This window comes from Labrus mixtus, chromosome 7, assembly GCF_963584025.1.
Source record: "Labrus mixtus chromosome 7, fLabMix1.1, whole genome shotgun sequence".
Taxonomy (NCBI): domain Eukaryota; kingdom Metazoa; phylum Chordata; class Actinopteri; order Labriformes; family Labridae; genus Labrus; species Labrus mixtus.
The window spans coordinates 23,601,391-23,620,235 of record NC_083618.1 but is presented as its reverse complement, the minus strand read 5'-3'; the positions used below and the strand labels follow the sequence as shown (position 1 = coordinate 23,620,235).

Here is an 18,845-nt window from a genome sequence, read left to right as displayed (position 1 = left end):
TTTTAGGGTTATAGATAAAAACAGGACCCAGGTTTGAAATACCTAGAATTCTTTCTCTTCTTCCTCAACCATGAACTTAAAGTTGAAGTGACTTCTTACCAGTTTTAGCCATACCCATCCATATTTAAGATTGGGGTTGTTTCTATTTGCTTGAGCGAAAAAAAAAGGTTTGAATATCTAGAAAAGCTTGTAACAAAACAAATCCCTGCACAGCGAGAAAAAAACAAGAAATCGATGCCAATTCTGATTGGCCCAATGAGCTGTGACAGAGGATGCTGATTGGATAAGCACCAGTGATGTGCTTTGGGCAGTGTTTGGACTCTGTGTGTGTGTGTGTGTGTGTGTGTGTGTGTGTGTAATTGTAATTGTTAAATTCAGTGTAATCTCTCCTCAATAGATTTTACATTGTCTGTTTCTCTCCCTCATTATCAGCGTCATTTGTTCTGCTCGCTGCACGGCCGTGTGTTCTCATGTAGACAAACGATCATGGATTCACAATAACCACTATTAGTCATGTTCCTTTATTTATTTATACTTCTGTTAAAGACAGTCAGGAAATATGAATAGCGGATGACGCAGCTCGCATCGCACTCGCTTGAATATTGCTCACTGAAGTTCAACTTTTTGTCCCACCACTTTCTCGAGTCTTGTGCCTGCGCCTGCTCGCCATGCATCCCATAATCCTTTGCCCTACTCGCGTGTCGCGTCCTATACAAAGTGAATGGGGCGCCAGAAATGTCGCATATAGTTGGGGCTGGGCCGTTAGGCAGTCATTTGCAATGTGTAGACTGCATTCAGATCACAATGACACTTTAAATCCATAAAATTGCATTTTGGTGTAAATGTGTTTAATATCTTAAATGCTCAACCCTTATCTCTCTATAATCTGAAATGAAATTCAGCTGGTATTACTGGCTGAAGCTGAGGCCATTTACTAAACCCATCTTCTATCTGTATCTCCACCAATGATTTATAGCTTTAAATAAGGCGGGGTATAAGGTAAAGAGTTAGATATGCAGCTCTGGTGTGTAGGTCACCTGTAATTTATCAGCCAAGGCTCTTTGTAAGCTGGATGTCAGGTCGGCACTTTTATTAAAGTACAACAATTTAGCATTTAATAGCACCTTCTTTTAATAGTGTATAAGTATAATTCTATATATCAGATCAGTTCTGTGTGTGTTTGGCGTCCTCGTGCCGCTCTTCAGAAACACCTGAGCGGAGATAAATATTCAGAGTTCAGACCATCTGTACGTCTGACGGATCAGTGTGGGAGAAATAAAGCATGAGGGAAACACCTAACGTAGAAAAATGGAGGAGTCGAGAAAAAAACATATATGTATGTATCATCTTAAAGGTCTGTGTGTGTGTGTGTGTGTGTGTGTGTGTGTGTGTATGTGTGTGTGTGTGTGTGTACTTCTGTAGAGAGTGCACTTTATCATTGATAAGTGTGATCGATCATCCCAGGGAGAAATGCTTTCTCCAGCCCTCCACCGCTGACTTCCCACTGCTTCATTACATGTTAGGAAGTTTGTGCATCCGTGTGTGTGTGTGTGTGTGTGTGTGTGTGTGTGTGTGTGTGTGTGTGTGTGTGTGTGTGTGTGTGTGCTGAACTTACAGGCAGTGCACCACAGTCCTCCCGTCCCCTCCGTCATACTGCTCCTGCCATTTAGCCAGCCTCCTGACCAGCTGCAGGATGGAGCGTTTGGAGAGAGGCGTGTCTCTGTACGCCGGCCAGCCGATGAACTGGAAGTGCTGCACCAGGCGGTAACCGTCCTGAGGCTGCAGAGAGAGAGAGAGAGAGAGAGAGAGAGAGGTGAGAAAACGAGGATGTTTATCTCTAAAGCTTCCATCACCATATTCAGCATCATGCAGGTTCTTCCATGGTGATTGTCAAAATGAGAAAACAACTGGAACACCTTCCGAGTGTAACACCTAAAATCATTAAAAAAGTATATTTATAAATCAGGTAGTCTATTGTCTTCTCTGCGATATAGTTCCACATTAGATCATCAGGGTTTCTAAAGTGTGAAGAGGGAATACTTGGTACTTTAAACCAAGCATTCCAGGATGACAGTACCAACATATTAACACATTTTAAACTCACTGAAAGCACATCTGCTGCTTCAACCCATTTTCGTGCTGACTTTATTGTCTTCACTGACATTTGCATGCAGGTATGTATGTTCAGACTGAAATATTTTGTACTTGCTTTTTTTTTAAAGTGGTTTTGTGCAGGTTTAGGGCCTATGATTGTAGACGTTTGGATCAGGACTCACTCCCTACAGTCCAAACCTGTAGAAATACCCAATGCAGTCTGAACCCAGGTCGTCAAATACAGATGTTTTGTCACAACTCTTTTTGCACATCATTCAGACATACAACATAGGTCTTTGGTGTTTGATACAAATGCACCATTAAAGCTTGTACATTGACATATTGTACATCCTGGAGATGTCGGTGCAGCAATCCCAGGTTCCACTGTCATCTAAAAGTGAGCACCTCAAAGATAAATGGTCTGAAAGTCCTCCAGAAAACACACAAGCCGCCACCAACTCCATACCACCAACAGCATCCAACGCCCTGCAAACAACCATCTTTGTCTGCGACCCACTTTTGGGTCCCGACCCACCAGTTGAGAACCACTGCACCTAACGCGGCCATTCTTCTCCTCTGGTGTCGGCGTGTGTCTGCATTCTGCCGTGCTCCCGATTAGGTCTTGTTTCTGCACAAAGCAGCTTTTCCCAAAAGCAACGGCATTGTGTTCAACAAAGAGAACGTCTCATAATGTTTAATTCGATTTCATGGCAGACAAAATGTTTTTTCAGTCGTCCGGCCCGAGGCGGTTGGCATCCACCGCCCAAAAAAAATATCCAAAAAACCTGCCGTCACTGTCAGGATGATTTGCTGCCGGGTTTGCACACACAAATATGCACATTGACATTTGCAGCCACAGCTAGATTCAGCTAAATCTGTTCTTTATTTTCCCCTCTACTATCTTCCCCCTCTTCCATTTATACCTGATTTCCCGTCTCGTTTCATCTCTGCTTCCTTCTCGTCTTAATGTCTTTCTTTTCATCGCGCTCGCCACTTCAAATCAGCACCCATTTCAAACTTTTTTACAGGCCTATTTCTTTACCAACTCACTCCTGCCTTCATTTTTCTTCTTTGTGTATTTTCCATTTCGCTCGCTCAAACCTTTTCTCCCCCCCTCGCTCTCTCTCCTCATTTGATGGCTTAGCGGTCGGGCCGTACAGACTCAGCGAGGCTGGAGCTGCTCTCTCAGTGTGAGATGTGCTGTTGTGGTGATGATATGAGCCATTTCACGCTACACCGGTGATGTGTTTGAAAGGTGTGGAGAGAGAGAGAGAGAGGCAGCGAGAATATAGGGAGCAGGGGTAGTGGGGAGTTCACTAAGTAGCTATAGGAGCATTCAGACGATAGGGAAACCGCTGGAGTTGTTCCGTCATGGATGGAGAGAGAGAAACGAGATGAGAAGAGCGGAACAAGAGGAGGTGAAAGGAAAGACACGTCTGGAAGTGACAGTAAAGGAGAGGTGTTACAAGACAAGAGGAGGAACAATGGGAGAAGATATTTTTTTTAAATGTCCTGTTGTTATCGAACCACCTCCGACCATGCGGCCATTTTCTCCGCAGAGGTTCTCTCTAAAGCAGGACGACTCAGTTAGCCAGGCCTGCTGCAGTGCTGGACCTGGTTTCATCCTGACAGCTGCTTAAGTGGAAGTAAAGGTCAGGTGGAATGAAAAATGTCTTTTATGTGTTGTTACATTTTATCTCTGCGTGCGTTGTTCCACTATGTATTTTTATATGTCACATGAAGGTCAGCAGGAGTGTTTTCTTTCTCTTCTTCTTCTTCTACAACTCATGAGCCCAGAGCAAGGTATCAAATCAACAACTATCAAATCAAATAACATTTACCGTACTGTAATTATCAAATGATTTGACACTGTGCACACATCACAAAGAAACTAGATACATAGTGTAGACTCATGCATTCACTTCTGTTACTATTTCTTTTAATTCTTTGCCTAGAAAACCAAAAACTGTTTTGCATAACCACAACCTGTTAAACCTTTAAAGGTGGAGTCAGTAGAAATGTTCACTGCAGCTTGCAAACACAACATTCAAACATGGCCCCTCCTCCTGGGCTCATCACCCCTCAGAAGCAGGAAGTAGTGTGTACGTTTACTGCTTGTAGCTACACTGCAAGCTAGCGCATGCTAGCGCAAGCTCACCGCATGTGTTTATCACCTGGAGGCTGCTCCCCGCCCAGAAACGTCCCGAGTCAACCAGAACAAAGCAGAACAGCAAAATCCAGTCAGAGGACAGGGTCTCTGCAGACACAGTCACCACCACACATGTATGGAGGCCCAGAAGGGACAATGGAGCAGCTTGACTTTAGGAGAAGCCTGTATTTTATTTTGAAGGAAAAAGCTTCTGATTCTGTCTTTAACCTGCTGCCTAACTGGTCTGGTATTTAAATGTAAAGTAAGGGAGTACCCTGGCCATGTTGCAGATCCTGAAGATCCGGTTGATGATGTCTTCATCGATGTCTGCCGATATGAACTCGACCTGTATCGGACCGTAGCAACACGAACTCTTCTCCGGCCAGTACTGCATACACAACTGCAAGAAAACAGAGAGGCAGCTAAGTCAACAAGTGAATGGATTCCTTTCCAAACAGCATAACAGTCCAAGGACCGATCAGAAGGACGTTTTCATAAAACCTTTATACAGGCATATCATTGATTCTATAATTTATGTAGTTTTATGACCTCAGGGTCTGAATATGAATGCAATGTTCATGGTCTTATGACCCTACACAAAGACTTATAGAAAAAGTAATAAATGCAGGATCTGATCGAGATAGAGCCAACTTGCAAAAACAAGAGGCATTATGCAGAGTGCAGGTTTTTAATCTGAGAATCCTGAAGCAATTTCAAATCAGCGCTGAGAGAAGTGAACACATCTGTGTTTGTGTTAAACGTGCATGATGACAGGGGCGACGGTGGCCTAGTGGTTAGTGAGCTTGCCCCATGTATAGAGGCTCTAGTCCTCTAAGCCAGGGGTTCCCAAACCTTTCAGTCCGCGACCCCTAAAAGTAAAGCGGCCAGCAACTGGGGACCCCCATCGTCCCTGGAGGTGGTTCAAACTCTCAAAACTCAACTCAGCCGTCCAGACTATGACGCCTATCCAAAATAGTGGCGTCAACTTTGTTTTTGTTTATATTTTCACAATAATGGATAAGATATGCTATTTACATTTTTTTTACATGTTTTTGGAAGGAATCTCGCGATCCCCCATGGGGTCCCCGACCCCCACTTTGGGTACCACTGCTCTAAGCAGGCAGCACGGGTTCAAATCCGACCTGCGGCATGTCGATCCCCTCTCTCTTCCTGATTTCTGACTCTATCGAGTGTTCTGTCTCTAAATTAAGGCATAAAAAGTCCAGAAATAAACCTTTAAAAAGAAGTACATGATGACACGAGCTGCTCCAGTTTTGTGCTCTCATCTCTTCTCACAAAACTTTCTGAAAGGTAAACCAAGCGGGGAAACTCCTGGCCCAGTCGGCGTGACCTCTAACCCGTTATGTTGAGTGTATTGACGACAAAGACGTTCTCTGATCAATAACTTCTGCATTTCAGATTTTGTAACGATTAGCAGAGTTCATGAACTGCTTAAAACACAAAAATGTCTGAGAAAAGTTTCTCTGCTTTCTGCTCCTAACCTTTTCAGGTCAGACGATTGGTTCGCACAAAACTGTAGCTAAAGGTTCTTCTTTTTGTCCGGCTCTTAAAAAACTCAAGGACTGCATATACACATTTATAGAAACAGTCTCTGGGCGTATTGATCCGGCGCTGTGATGTTCCAGTTGATGGGTCAGCTCCTGGTTGTCTGCTCTTTTTTCTAAAGCTGTGTTAGCCAAATTATGGGGGGAGCAGGTATAGAGGGAATTGCATGTGTGTGTACCTGCGCCGCATCCATCTCATTGAGCATTACAATGGACGAGCAGTTGTAGTCGAACACCAGTCGCCAGAAGTCGCCCATGGTGTTTGGCAAAGGATGCTGGGTAACGATGAAGGCCGCTGGCTGTTTGTGGCTCTGGAGTGTTGGGATGGAGCAGAAATAAAAAATGAATGAATGAAAGGTAACCAGACAAATCAAACGAGTTCGATTTGGCGGCGCCGGAAAGTTCAAGATACTCGAGCGTCACATGCACGAGAGCACACTTACATCCATGAGTGCAGCGTTGATGTAGTTGGAGCTCTCTCCGTCCACTGATATGAGGAAGGGAAGGCATCTATCCGCTGATAGTACGTCCAAACTGCGGTTCTTGTCGTGGTTCCTGGGTAGCAAACCCACGCTGCAGTCCTCTGGACGGACTCTAGGGGTCACTATGTTCAGCGTCTGATGGAGAGAAAACAGCACGTTTTGTCAAAGATGGCCTTTTATCTGAAAATGGCAACAAAGCATTTGATTGGACCGAAAAGTTGGTGACTAGATTTTGAGGGCTAAGACTTCTTATTATTATTTTTTTAACGCTATAAGTGGAAAATCGATTAAGCTGTATGCAAAAATAAAAATACAAGCTTTGAAAAGAAGTAAAGACTGCTTACTAAAAAGACATTTTTAAACATCTAGGGAGGAAATATGGAAATATGTGCATGCCCACTGGAGGACTTATGTCATCTTGTCTGTGCTGCTGCAATGCCTGAATTTCCCCTCTGGGGAATAAAGTATTATCCTATCCTATCCTTATGTTTGGCAAAGACAGAATCTGTTTCAGGGACGTTCCAGGACCTAATAGCTCTGTGCATTTTCTCAGAGTCAAGCTGAACATTAGCAACGACAGTTAGTCCTGTTCATATTCCTAAAGGTTTAGGTGTGTGATGATGAGTGTGTGTTCTCACTTGAAACTCGTCTTTAATCTGGCTGGAGTTGGTCTGCGGGTCCAGTCTGCTGATGTTGTAGTAGATGGCTCTGAACTCGCACACGGGTATGGCTGTGTTCCCACATAGACACGCCTCCAAGATAGCGTCGTGAACGAACACGTACTGCTCCTGCAACGTGAGGAAAAGGCAGAACCAATGAAGAAGCTGGAGTGAAAATATCCTTTATGGAAAAAAAACACTTTGTGTAAAAGAAGTGGATGTTGCCGTGGTGATTTCACACATTGGTTTGGAGAACCTGGTTTGGCCTTTCGCTGATCACTATCATGTTAGAAGAAACCAGAAATGACCATATTTGGACGACAGGTTGAATATGCATTCAAACGTCCATATCTAGATGACAGGTAGCTACTTCCTGAAGCTTACCTTTCTTCATTGTTGATTTAAATCTTAATGGGACCAGCGAGCAATTCTACAGTGGCCTTGAGGAGTCAGATACATTGCATATTTGAAAATGGCAAATGCCATGCCAAAATGCAAATATCAAAACACGAACACAAACGCCGCTAGACAAATTCAGGAGCCACAAGTCCAAAGTTGAAAGTTCAAACAAGTCGGGTAATCATGTTAATTGAAATGAAATTAATGCAATATATATATTTTTTAATTTGCATTAATCGCATGCTATTCTGTCCCTTTCGGCTTTCGTTTTGCAGCGTCATCCTGCAGCCACAGTGATGGAAATAACGACTGCGCTGTGCCTTTAAATGGCTCATTTCACTTTAAAACACTCCCGCACAGCTCAGATGACAATTTAAAAGTAAGGACACATGGAAGAAATTAGGAAAGTAAGTAAGACGTTGTTCATCAGTTCTCTGAAAATATATTTTATTAATAAGATAAATTTCACTATTTGATCATCACTTATTCTCACTATTTCCTCAACATGCGTCTGTCGCAAAAGTCCGTCAGAAACCTGAGTAATAGTTAACTAATTTCATCGTCTGTTGTGGTTATTTGTGTTTTGGCGTTTGCATTTCTGTTTAGGAGGTTTGTCTTTCCGTCAATGGGGTTGTGTTTTTCTCGTCTGCAAAGCATTTTGTATATGCATTTTGTCTGACTCCTCCAGGCCTCCGTACGAATCATAGCATGAGCTCATCAGAGGTTTAGAGTGGGGATGAATCAAAGGAAAGTAGGGTCGCTTTCCCCTCTTGATTGGTGTAATTACAACCAGAATTACTATTATTATTATTCTTACAAGAATTTGGAAGCTCAACATTTAAGTGCACGCTTCCCTATTTTTAAGAGGGGGCAATAGTTACCTGGTGCACGTGCATGTCAGGACCTGGTTTGGCTAAGCTGTAGCATCGCTTTTGTTCACTCTGTGCGTGTGAATCATGACTTGTGTGCTCGTTCCCTCTCTGCAGCCTGGAAGTGAATTAAAAGGGGGGGGTGTGCTTTGCTGTGCGGTGTTTCTGTGCTCTGGATCAAGTGTGCTCTTTGTGCTCCAACGAGCTCGCCGGTAAAAGCTTCAGCCAGTGTAAATCCAGCGGCCGCTGTGCATGTTAATTTACCCCTCAGCCTCCTCCTTTAACTACAGTTATTTATTTTTTCCCCCCCATGTCTTCCCCATGTTCTCGCTCACAATATGTTTAGATACCGTCTCTAACTGTTTCCATTCCCCCCCCCCCATGTTATCTCTCAGCCCGTCTCTCCCTGTTGAATGATAATTGTTGCCCTTGGAGCGGAGAGGAGAGTTTCAAAAGCATCGCTAAAAACGTCCTTGCTTGGCCATTAGATACTCGAATGACACATACACACATGCAAAAGAACATGGAAGCACACACCTAAAGCCACAAAGAGAGCACTCATTCATTCACACACACACACACACACACACACACACACACACACACACACACACATGCCTCATCTGTGCCTTTTAAAGAGGAATTACTTTGTGTCGTGTGAAGCAGGGTGATAATGGCGTCAAGCAGCTTCAACACTGACACAAATTGCTCCCACACATGTTCAAAAGGAAGGGCAGGATGCATTTAGCTTAGCTTTGAGTGCAAACACACACACACACACACACACACACACACACACACACACACACACACACACACACACACACAGATAAACACAACATTAGCTCTCATACCGCTGCCGTTGAATGAAATCCCTCAGAGCCGCAGCCTGGCTAACTTTCCTGAACCTGGCACTTCTAAAACACATCCAGAAGTCTCTGAGTCGGAGCCGTTCGTCTGGAAATGAGGCTGTTTTTTTTTTTCTTTCCTCCCCATCATCATGAAGTTGACTTTTCGGGATATGTGAGTTTTTTTTTTTTCATCAGGGGAACAAATGGAACGCGGAGGCGGGATGGATTAGGTTGGGCTTAAGGTAGCTTAGAAACGAAATGAATACTTCTGTTCTGAAATGAAACAGCCAACATGTGACGGCGCAGAGTCTTTAGAAATGATTGATCGCACAAAATTATGACACATTATGACAAAGCGCAACAGGAAGTGAGAGCCCAACTTCTCATGGGGCAAAGACAGAACTGTTTAACAAATAAATCATGTTTTGAAGGATATTCAACTTTTTTAATTACCTTTGCAAGCCCTGATGTAAACCAGTAATACTCCCAGATTCTACCTGGCAGGCACCTCCATGTGGGGCCAAAATGAGATACCGTCCTTAGTCTCCATGGAGGTCCAACGTGGGTTAGTCCAGATGGGTTGATTAATGGGCCTTAATGGGCTCCATAATGGGCCCATATTGGTGCGCACTCTAAATCCATCCAGTACCCATGTTTCCTGCTAAATGCTGAGCCCATTTCGAGAACTTGTATTTAAATCAATGTTGGCAATGTGGGTCCAAACACCCCCCAGTTAAAATACTCTCAAAGCCCATAATCAGTTTAAGCCCACCTCACCAAGGAGAGACCACTATGGACCGCATGAGGACCTGTTGGCTGGGTAGTTAGCCTAAAGGTTGTGCAGTGGTAGAAATTAATTCTTTGAGTTTTCTTAATGTGCCAGAGGCCACCAAATTTGGGCTTTTAAGGCCAAAAATGTTCTCCAGGGGGGCGTGTCCCCGGAGCCCCCCAAGCGGGCTACTTCAGATCTTGTGGAAAGCCCTAGTAAGATGTACGGGTTGGAGGCACAGATCTTAGGGATTTTACTGATTTGGTAAAGTCATTTTACTGTATAGGGAGGTTGTTGATTGGCTATTTTGTCCTATAAATGTTAATAATTATTTTAAAGAAACCCATTTTTTTGGGGCGCTGGTGGCGCAGTGGTTAGTGGCCAGGAATCTGGGATGTATGGAGGCTGTGGTCCTCCAAGCATGCGGCCCAGGTTCGAATCCCACCTGTGGCTCCTTACCAGCATGTCATTCCCCATTCTCTCTCTCTCTCTCTCGCTTACTGATTTCCGACTTTATCCACTGCCCTATCTCTACAATAAAAAGACCCAAAAAGCCGATAAATAAATCTTAAAAAAAAGAAATACATTTTTTTATTTTATTTTATTTTTTATTTTATAAATATATATATATATATATATTTTAATTGCACCCAACTTAAAGGCTTTATATGTGATTTTTTTGATCCAGCAGATGTCCCCCTTGAGCACCAGCATGAAACCAAAACAACTTGCGTTGCATTGTTGTGTTAGCATGCTAATGCTAGTGATCTTTATTATGCTCGTATCTTCACACTGCATGTAAATTTACCCGAAATGAGCATGATCTAGAAACACAGTTAAGCAGTGAGTACAGTATGTTATTCTTCTTTTCTCTAGTCCCTCAATTAAACAACTTTTATACGCGAGGGGATGAGCCGGCCAGCTGTCCGGGCGATGTAAACAAACTGAAGATATGACTCGGAAAACTCAGAAAGCATCACAGATAGTGGGACTCGGGTGTTACACTCATTGTAGACAGTCATGACTCACAGAGTTATTTTCAGAGGATATACTTGATTTATATTACATTCAAGTGTGAAAAATCGCATATAAAGCCTTTAAACATTGTTCCACTTTACCTCTGCTGCCCCGACGCCATCCTAGGGGAAACACCGGAGCGTGTGTGTGTATTCATGTGTGTGTCTCTTTTGTGTTTGTTTTTAAACTCCTGCACACTAACCTCCGTCTGCACCATGTTGACTCGCTGTGACCTCAGCTCCCGGATGCAGTTAAAAATGTCCACCACGCCTTCGTTCTCGGCCATGTCCAACATGATGTCCACTGCGATGAAACAGCCCGTCCTCCCCGCACCGGCGCTGTCGGAGAAAGAACGAAAACATGGAATATTTATCGATTAAATCACAAATGAAGAATCAAGTCATAATCGTGCTTAGCCATTTACAGTTTAGGAAAAACTGACATCAGAGAGGATAGACGAGTCATTGAGATGGATGAGTTTCTCTGTTCCCTCTCTCTCTCTCTCTCTCTCTCTCTCTCTCTCCCTCTCTCTCTCCATATCTCTCTCTCTCCCTCTCTCTCTCTCCCTCTCTCTCTCTCCCTCTCTCTCTCCCTCTCTCTCTCTCTCTCCCCCTCTCGCTCTCTCTCTCGCTCTCTCTCTCTCCTCTCTCTCTCCCCCTCTCGCTCTCTCTCCTCTCTCTCTCTTTCTCCCTCTCTCTCCCTCGCCCTCTCTCCTTCTCTCTCTCTCTCCCTCTCTCTCTCTCCATCTCCCTCTCTCCTTCTCTCTCTCTCTCTCGCTCCCTCTCTCTCACTCCCTCTCTCCCTCTCTCTCTCTCTCTCTCCCTCTCTCCTTCTCTCTCTCTCCCTCACTCTCTCTCCCTCTCTCTCTCTCTCTCTCTCTCTCTCTCTCTCTCTCTCTCTATCACACACACACAAACATGGACAGACTGTAATACCACGTCAGGTGTTAAAGCGACACATCCGGAGCAGTAATGCCTGAAGGGAAAAGACGAGTGGAGGGACAGAAGAAGAACAGATGGACGGGTGGATTGAATGAGCGAGGGGGGGGGGGGGGGGGAAGAGAAGGATGGGGGGGTTAGTGATTGGGAGTGATAGAAGTGGTCGTCACAGGGGAGAGATCAAGGCGGGAGAGGAGGCAAGGATGGAGGGATGTATAAGGGGAGCTGAGAGGATGAGGCATGGAACGATGGTGAGAGGGAGGGGGGGACGCCATCTTTCACTTTGCAATCCCCCGTGACAGTTTACAGGGAAAGGGGGAGAGAGAGAGAGGGGGGAGAGAGAGAGAGAAACAGAGGGAGTGAGAGAAGGAAGAAAGACAGAAAAGAGAGAGAGAAGGAGGGAGCGCCTCGGCAGATTACCTGTCAACCTCTGTGATTAATGTTGAGACCAGAATACTGCCGGGCCTCTGTGTGTGCGTGTGCATGTATGTGTGTGTGTGTGTGTGTGTGTGTGTGTGTGTTTGGACGCCTCATGACACAGGCCAATAGCGTCAGAGTGCCCCCCGGAAATTGGAAGTGACTGCCATAACTTCCCGCCTGTCTGTCCACACACTTTAACCGGAGCCGCCTGTTTACGCGTCGGCCTCTCCTCGTTGTCCGTCCGCTGATATCTTCCCCCTTCTCTCCTTTTTTTAAAAATCTAATTACCTGTCTGTCTCTGTCCCGCCGTGCGTCCCTGTCCCTGTCTGTCCTGAAGGAGCTCTTGGATTGTGTTTTGTAACTTTTCCTGTAGACTCCTTCGCTTTTCTAAAGGCATCACATCCTTCTTCTTTTAACCACTGCAGTTTAAAACTCAGTTTTTAGCCGGTTATTAACCGAACTTTAATACATAATGACCATTTTTATATTGCACATGCACAAACAGGACATGTGGACGTGCATCAGTGGAGAGATGTCAGCGCGAGGGGGGCTGCTACACGGGGAGCGCACCAGATCTGGCTTCCTCCGCACCTCTCCAGCTACCAGACCATCTTCCATATTTTGGTTGACTCGGGATGTTTCTGGGCGGGGGAGCTGGTGTGTTTCCTCCAGCCAATGGCAGCGCAGCAGGTGAGTTTATGAGTGAATACAATTCAGTGATTGGACGCGATTCAAATTGGTAATATGGCTGACGTTAATGTAGCAGAAAATAAGAGAAAATAAAATCACAGTGAGGAGAAACACCAAGTGGATTAAGCTTGGTTCAAAACGAGGGTCCAGCATTTAATTATATATATATATATATATATATATATATATATATATATATATATAGTATGTAGATATAAGTTAGTTGAATAGTGGAATTTAGATTTTCTCTGGCAAAGTTGTAGTATTTGTGAACAGGTGCTGCATACGGCTGTTTGAAGGCCTTCATCCCAAACAGCCTCTGGCAGGTTGGGGGTCCAACGCCTGCCCCCCCCTATGACACCACCTCATAGCTGTGTGTTGTATTAAGGTGGACCACCAAATGGAATACGTTAATTTTAAATGCTCTTTCCAATCTAAGAAATCTACTCTACATTATTTTTTTCCACAGCTTGTCACAGAGCTGACCTTTTTAAGCCTGCGTCTGCTGACAGCTCGGCCCCGGAGTTGACCCGTTACATCCCATGAAGAACAGAACATGGAGGTTAAATATACTGTCGCCATGGGGATCTTAAAACTGTCACTTCATTTTTTTTCTTCCCCCTTTTCCTGTCCAATGATATCGGAGGGAGGGAGGGGGGAGATGAAAGTGGGGTGGAAGGTGAATTCTTTTTTTTTTTCTTGTTGCCTACTTTTTAAAGGTTAACACCATCGATCTAATTTATGGACCAGAGGGGCTCGATGTGTGTGTGTGTGTGTGTGTGTGTGTGTGTGTGTGTGTGTGTGTGTGTGTGTGTGTGTGTGTGTGTGTGCTCCTGTTGGTAATGACAAGCTGTGCTAAAGCGTTATCTTAGACTGGAGACACAGAGAGGAGGAAGGCTATTTTAGAGCTGAATATTTTTTTAGTCACACAGATGGATTAGTCAACTTAACGCACCTCACGCCACGTGAAAATGTGGCAAGACAATCTTCAGAACCAAACAAAAGTTTAAGTTATGACGGAGAGGAAACTCGGGCCCCAAACTCAGCCCGATTATCTCCCAGTGCGTTCACAGCTTTAGAAGGTTAGAGGCAGGGTTGGTCATTTTCTAAAACTAGCATGATTTAGAAAGTAGTATTCCCTCAGTGCTCCGTCTGCACCTCCTCCCCTCTGTGCTCCCTCTTAAGCCACGCCCCCTCACTTACATGCACAACCTGGACCTGTACTTCTAACCCTTGCAGCCTCGGACCAACAGCATCAGTGGTTAAAGTTCAGTTCCAGTGAAATACCTCTTTGACTGTTTGTGTCCTTACCTGCAGTGTGCCACTATCGGCCCGGCGTCCGGCAGGTTGAGGAACTTGACCTGCCGTATGAAGCCAAGCAGCCCGGTGGCGTAACAGGGAACCCCGTGGTCGGGCCAGCTGGTGAAATGAAACTGACGGAGTTCTCTGATCTCGTGGTGACCCTTCTGAAAAACACAAACGGTGAGGAAGGGGGGGACGTTACACCGAAAGTTGAAAAAAGGGCTCTCTGCCATCTCCCTATCTTGTGTCTGGATGATGACGGATGAACAGATCTCAGGAATCCCATCACGGCTCTTTTGGGGAAAGACTGACAAGAAGACATATCACAGTTCAGCAGCCTAATTTACAGCGGGGATTTTCAGGAGCCGAGGGGGCCGCGCTGCCTCTTTGGCTTCAGACGGAAAATAAATCAATCTTGTGGATGTCGAGGTTGGCACTTTGGGCCACTTCTGGGAAGGAGAGACAGGAAGACTTATCGAGGCTCATTTGCCTAATTTACAGGGGAGATTTGAGGAAACTGATGGCCATTTTGGCTCCACAAAAAAAAAAAAAAAAAAAAAGATTAATTGATTCTGCAAATCTCATGATGGCCCTTTTGGGAGGGACTTGTACGAGGAAATGACTCGGTTCAGTTAAGCTGCCTAATTCTCGCCAACAGTTCAGTCCTTTCACATCCCTTTTTTATGAGTTTATGACTTTGCAAACACTTAAAGACGTCTGAAAGATTCAAAACAGTGTTCTCCTTATGACTCAAACACCTTGACAAAACTTTGGGAATCACATACTCTTCCATTGGACGTATACACCGTTTTAACATTTGCTACGAATCTAAAAACAAGAGAAATCAGAGACAAGCCTGTGCTTAAAAAATGCTAAAGTAAAGGTTTCACAAATAAGGAAATACTTCATCTTTTGGCACATTAGCATCACATAATCATAAGTATCATGACCCTGGCAAGATACTGCAAGAAACTGGAGCCTTACCGCAGAAAGACTTGGAGGAGGTTGTCTCTTTTGTGGCGGTGGAAATCACTTTGAGGTTTCCCCTTTCATAATTTTCCTGCTGGTGGATGGGCTGCTTTTCAGATACAAGCTGATAATTTAACCACAGCCTCATTTAAACGATTTACAAACATAATATTATGAATACACGTCTTTTTTTTTATCTCAAATTTTTTGATTATTTTTCCTTACCTTGGCCCTAAAACTCTGTCGCACCTTTATCAAAAATCTAGATGAAATTATGATTTTTAAAGGACAGCAATATTTCATTCAGTCAGCCAACAACGCCTTCAAACTAAGGCTCCACAACCAACCGTGAAAAGATTGAACGATGTCATCAGTCAATCTAGATTACTCGGACAGCGTATGCCACCTTGTTGACGTCAGATAAAGTGTGAGATTCTGTTTCTATAGCCAGTTTGTTTGTTTTTCTCAACGACCTTACAGTCAGTTAAATTATGCATACCAATCGATCCCATTATGCTGTGCTAAACTTAAACATGAACAGGAGACGGTTCAGTTTACTCGCTAAGAAAAGCACTTTGAGGAAACTGTTGTGACTGCGGATCCCATTCTGGCTCCGGTGGAGAGACAAGGTCGCAGTGAAGTGTGGCCGACATGAGGAGGAAAGAGGAAGTGATGTAAAGAAACAGGCAGCGAGTTAGAAAAGGGCAGAACGGCATGAAGAGAGGATAGACGAGAAGAGGTGAAGGCGAGGAGGAGTCCGCAGTAGAGACTAAGATAAACAGGAGGAAGGAGAAGATGTAGAAGAGGAGATAAAAAATGACCAACAGACAGAGACAGAAAACCACAGGGTGATTTGATGACTGGACCTCTCATTGATTTGCTCTTTTGTGATGTTGAAATTACTTCTTTAGATCGATAGAAGGAGGTCTCCAACACAGCCGGGGTAATCAATCCAAGACAGGTTGGTAGAAAAAGTCCAAAACAACATTACAATCCTCCATGCGTCTACGTTTATAGCTCGTGAGGATGCAAAAAATATTTGAGGTGTTTTGACAGAAGAGAAGTAGTTTTGTGCAGAAATAGAACCAGACTGTTTCCTGTTAATCAGAGTTGGCAAGAAAGCAAATAGTCCTTCCACCAGTGGCTCAGGGTACGTCAAAGCAGATTCCATCTTGTGTGAGTTTATTTAAGGCCTTGTATTTAACAAAGATTTCATCATTTTTGATCTCTCTGGAAGGGCTTGGGTGTACTCAGGCTTTCTCTCTCCATGTCCTATTGTTTACGGTGAGAAGGCAGACTCAGAGGGCAGAACAAACACCTAGCTGTGGGAGTGTCACCCACCTGGGGGAGGGGCTACTGCCCTTTGTGATGTCATGAAGGGAAAATCTCCAAACGGCCTGTTTGAGCACACATTTTCTGAAAAGTGGAGCAGGCAGAAGACGGAGAGGATGGACTTTTCTCATCATTTGGGGGGGTTGGAGACAGACTAGAGACACATATTAGAGTTAGAACAACATGGTGAAGTGGATTTAGCAGAATATGTGACCTTTAAATATGTCTGACCCAGACTGTTTTGGGTTGGAAATATCCATTGTTTACTGGTAAATTCCATTTTCTGTAACTCAGTGCTATTTGTGGTTTGAGTGGCTGCTACTAAACATCATATCAAAGTAAAGGGCTGGAAGTGCATTGGCCTTCAAGTCATGTTCAATCTTTTATCTGTGAAGGTTCAGATCAGTCGTCCAATTGTGAAACATCTGGAGAAAACCAATCCAAACAATTGGTCTTCAGCTTTGATAGACGATGTCTCAAGGAATTCTGGGAAGGGTTATTCCCATGGGGAGGCGACGCCCACCTTTAGGGCGGGTTCACTAAGATGAAAAATGAAGACAGAGCGTGCAGGTTGTCAATCATATACTCATCCGAACAGTCAGAAAAGGTAGAGGTATCAAGGGTTCTCGCGGTTGAAGGAATGGTGTTTTCACCCACTACAGGGAGAGTTTCTCCAGAACACTTTTGAACTCCTCTCAAACCATCTGTCCTCACTGTTTGGTACGCCATGCACCGGCCGTCTGTTGCTGTGTTTGTTGGCCTGTAGGTCCATGTACACTGCTCACTCACTTCCTGTGTAGTTTGTCGTCCACTGCGGCTCGCAATTGTTTGGTTTCTCCAGATCTGAGTGCCATAAAGCAGATTAGACTCCTGCTGCTCTGGATGTGCTCCATTGGGTGTACTAAGCCCCGTTGCAGCTCATTGCTTGGTTTCTACAAAAACATGCTCTCACTCTCCGTCTTTTCAAAGACATGAGCATGGTCAGCAGCCGTCTGCTTCAAACATAATGACGCTCTAGGATCCTCTCTATAGGGTCGTTTTTTAACACTAGCCAAGCTCCAGGGTAACGAGTGTTCAATGTCCGATTAGACTTTAACTGCAAAGTGGTAAAAATACTTACTGAGACACATTTATGATTTTTAAGACTTTGGAGAAGTCTCTCTCTCTCGCTCTCCCTCTCTCTCTCTCCCTCTCAGCATCGCCAAGCTAACTAGCAGCTAAATCATAACAAATACTCGGTCAGCTGGAGGTCCGCAGATATTTCCTGCCAATGTTTCTCTCGTTTGTATCTTCAGTGAGGAAGGGGAAGACACATCAAACAGGCATGCATTCTGTTGCCATGGTGCTTTCAGCCGCATTCCTACTGATTGTGATGGTGCAATCGGAAAGCAAAAAAAGAAAGTTGGGAAATCTGCTTGTGGATCTGTTTCACTGTGTGAGGGGTTTCGCTGTCATATGACTAACATTTCAGGATCAAGAGCGGCAAATCTTGATCCTGAAAAGGATTTACAGGTGGCACCTGGGGTGGCCATTAAGATTTCAAGGGAGGCCCAAATCACCTCTGGCCACCCCTCTGGCCTCGCCTCTGCACGGGGGTAATTGTACATCTCAAAACAAAGAGACAGTGGGTTTTCTCGACATCTACACCTACAGTACTTGAACTGATAATGTTAAAACGGATACCGACTTCCATGAGTTGTTTGATGAAATCAACATGTTGCATTGAACACTTTTCACACAGCTGATCAGAAAAACTTGGCCTTTACTTTATCCTTTGCTCACCTCCAAAAAGCTGTGTTTGATTCTAACACTCGTACATGAACGTCTCTCTGTGACCTGCTTTTTCATCCTCTCTCCCTCACTTTGCCACACAGACTTTCTCTTTCTTCGAGCGTCACACTGTCACCCTCTCTTCCTCAGTGCTCCTTTAATCTCCTTCGATGTGCCATTAATAAACCTTTTCATTAAGATCCTGTTCTCATTATTCACTGCAATTAAAGCTGTTTAACTGCCATGCAGAACCTGTGCACACTCCCCCCCTCTCTCTCGCCCGCTCTCTCCTGCTGCCTGTCTTGCTTTGTCTTTGTTCTTAAGACACACAAACACACACACACACACACACACACACACACACACACACACGCGCAGAGAAGCTCCTGTACTTTAAAGATGGATAATTTTGAATTATGTGTGTGTTTGTGAGAGTGGTGTGTATTTGTATGCACACTTCAAAATGACAGGCTTTTTAAAATCAGCTTTTCTACGAATTTTAGAGCCTCTGCGCTCACACACACACACACACACACACACACACACACACACACACAGAGGTGGTATGGA

At 44.4% G+C, this 18,845-nt stretch overlaps 1 protein-coding gene across 7 annotated transcripts in view; it reads right to left on the bottom strand.

Annotated features, from left to right (window-relative positions):
* ptprt (protein tyrosine phosphatase receptor type T) overlaps positions 1 to 18,845 on the bottom strand; it is a 292,314-nt gene that overhangs the window by 5,326 nt on the left and 268,143 nt on the right. For all 7 annotated transcript variants that reach the window (XM_061041736.1, XM_061041737.1, XM_061041738.1 and 4 more), the window contains 7 exons: positions 14,214 to 14,368; positions 11,057 to 11,192; positions 6,929 to 7,078; positions 6,252 to 6,425; positions 5,988 to 6,119; positions 4,518 to 4,643; positions 1,616 to 1,779 (listed from right to left, as the gene is read on the bottom strand). In XM_061041736.1, the coding sequence (XP_060897719.1) occupies positions 1,616 to 1,779; positions 4,518 to 4,643; positions 5,988 to 6,119; positions 6,252 to 6,425; positions 6,929 to 7,078; positions 11,057 to 11,192; positions 14,214 to 14,368 (1,037 nt within the window). The remainder of the gene's footprint in view (positions 1 to 1,615; positions 1,780 to 4,517; positions 4,644 to 5,987; positions 6,120 to 6,251; positions 6,426 to 6,928; positions 7,079 to 11,056; positions 11,193 to 14,213; positions 14,369 to 18,845) is intronic.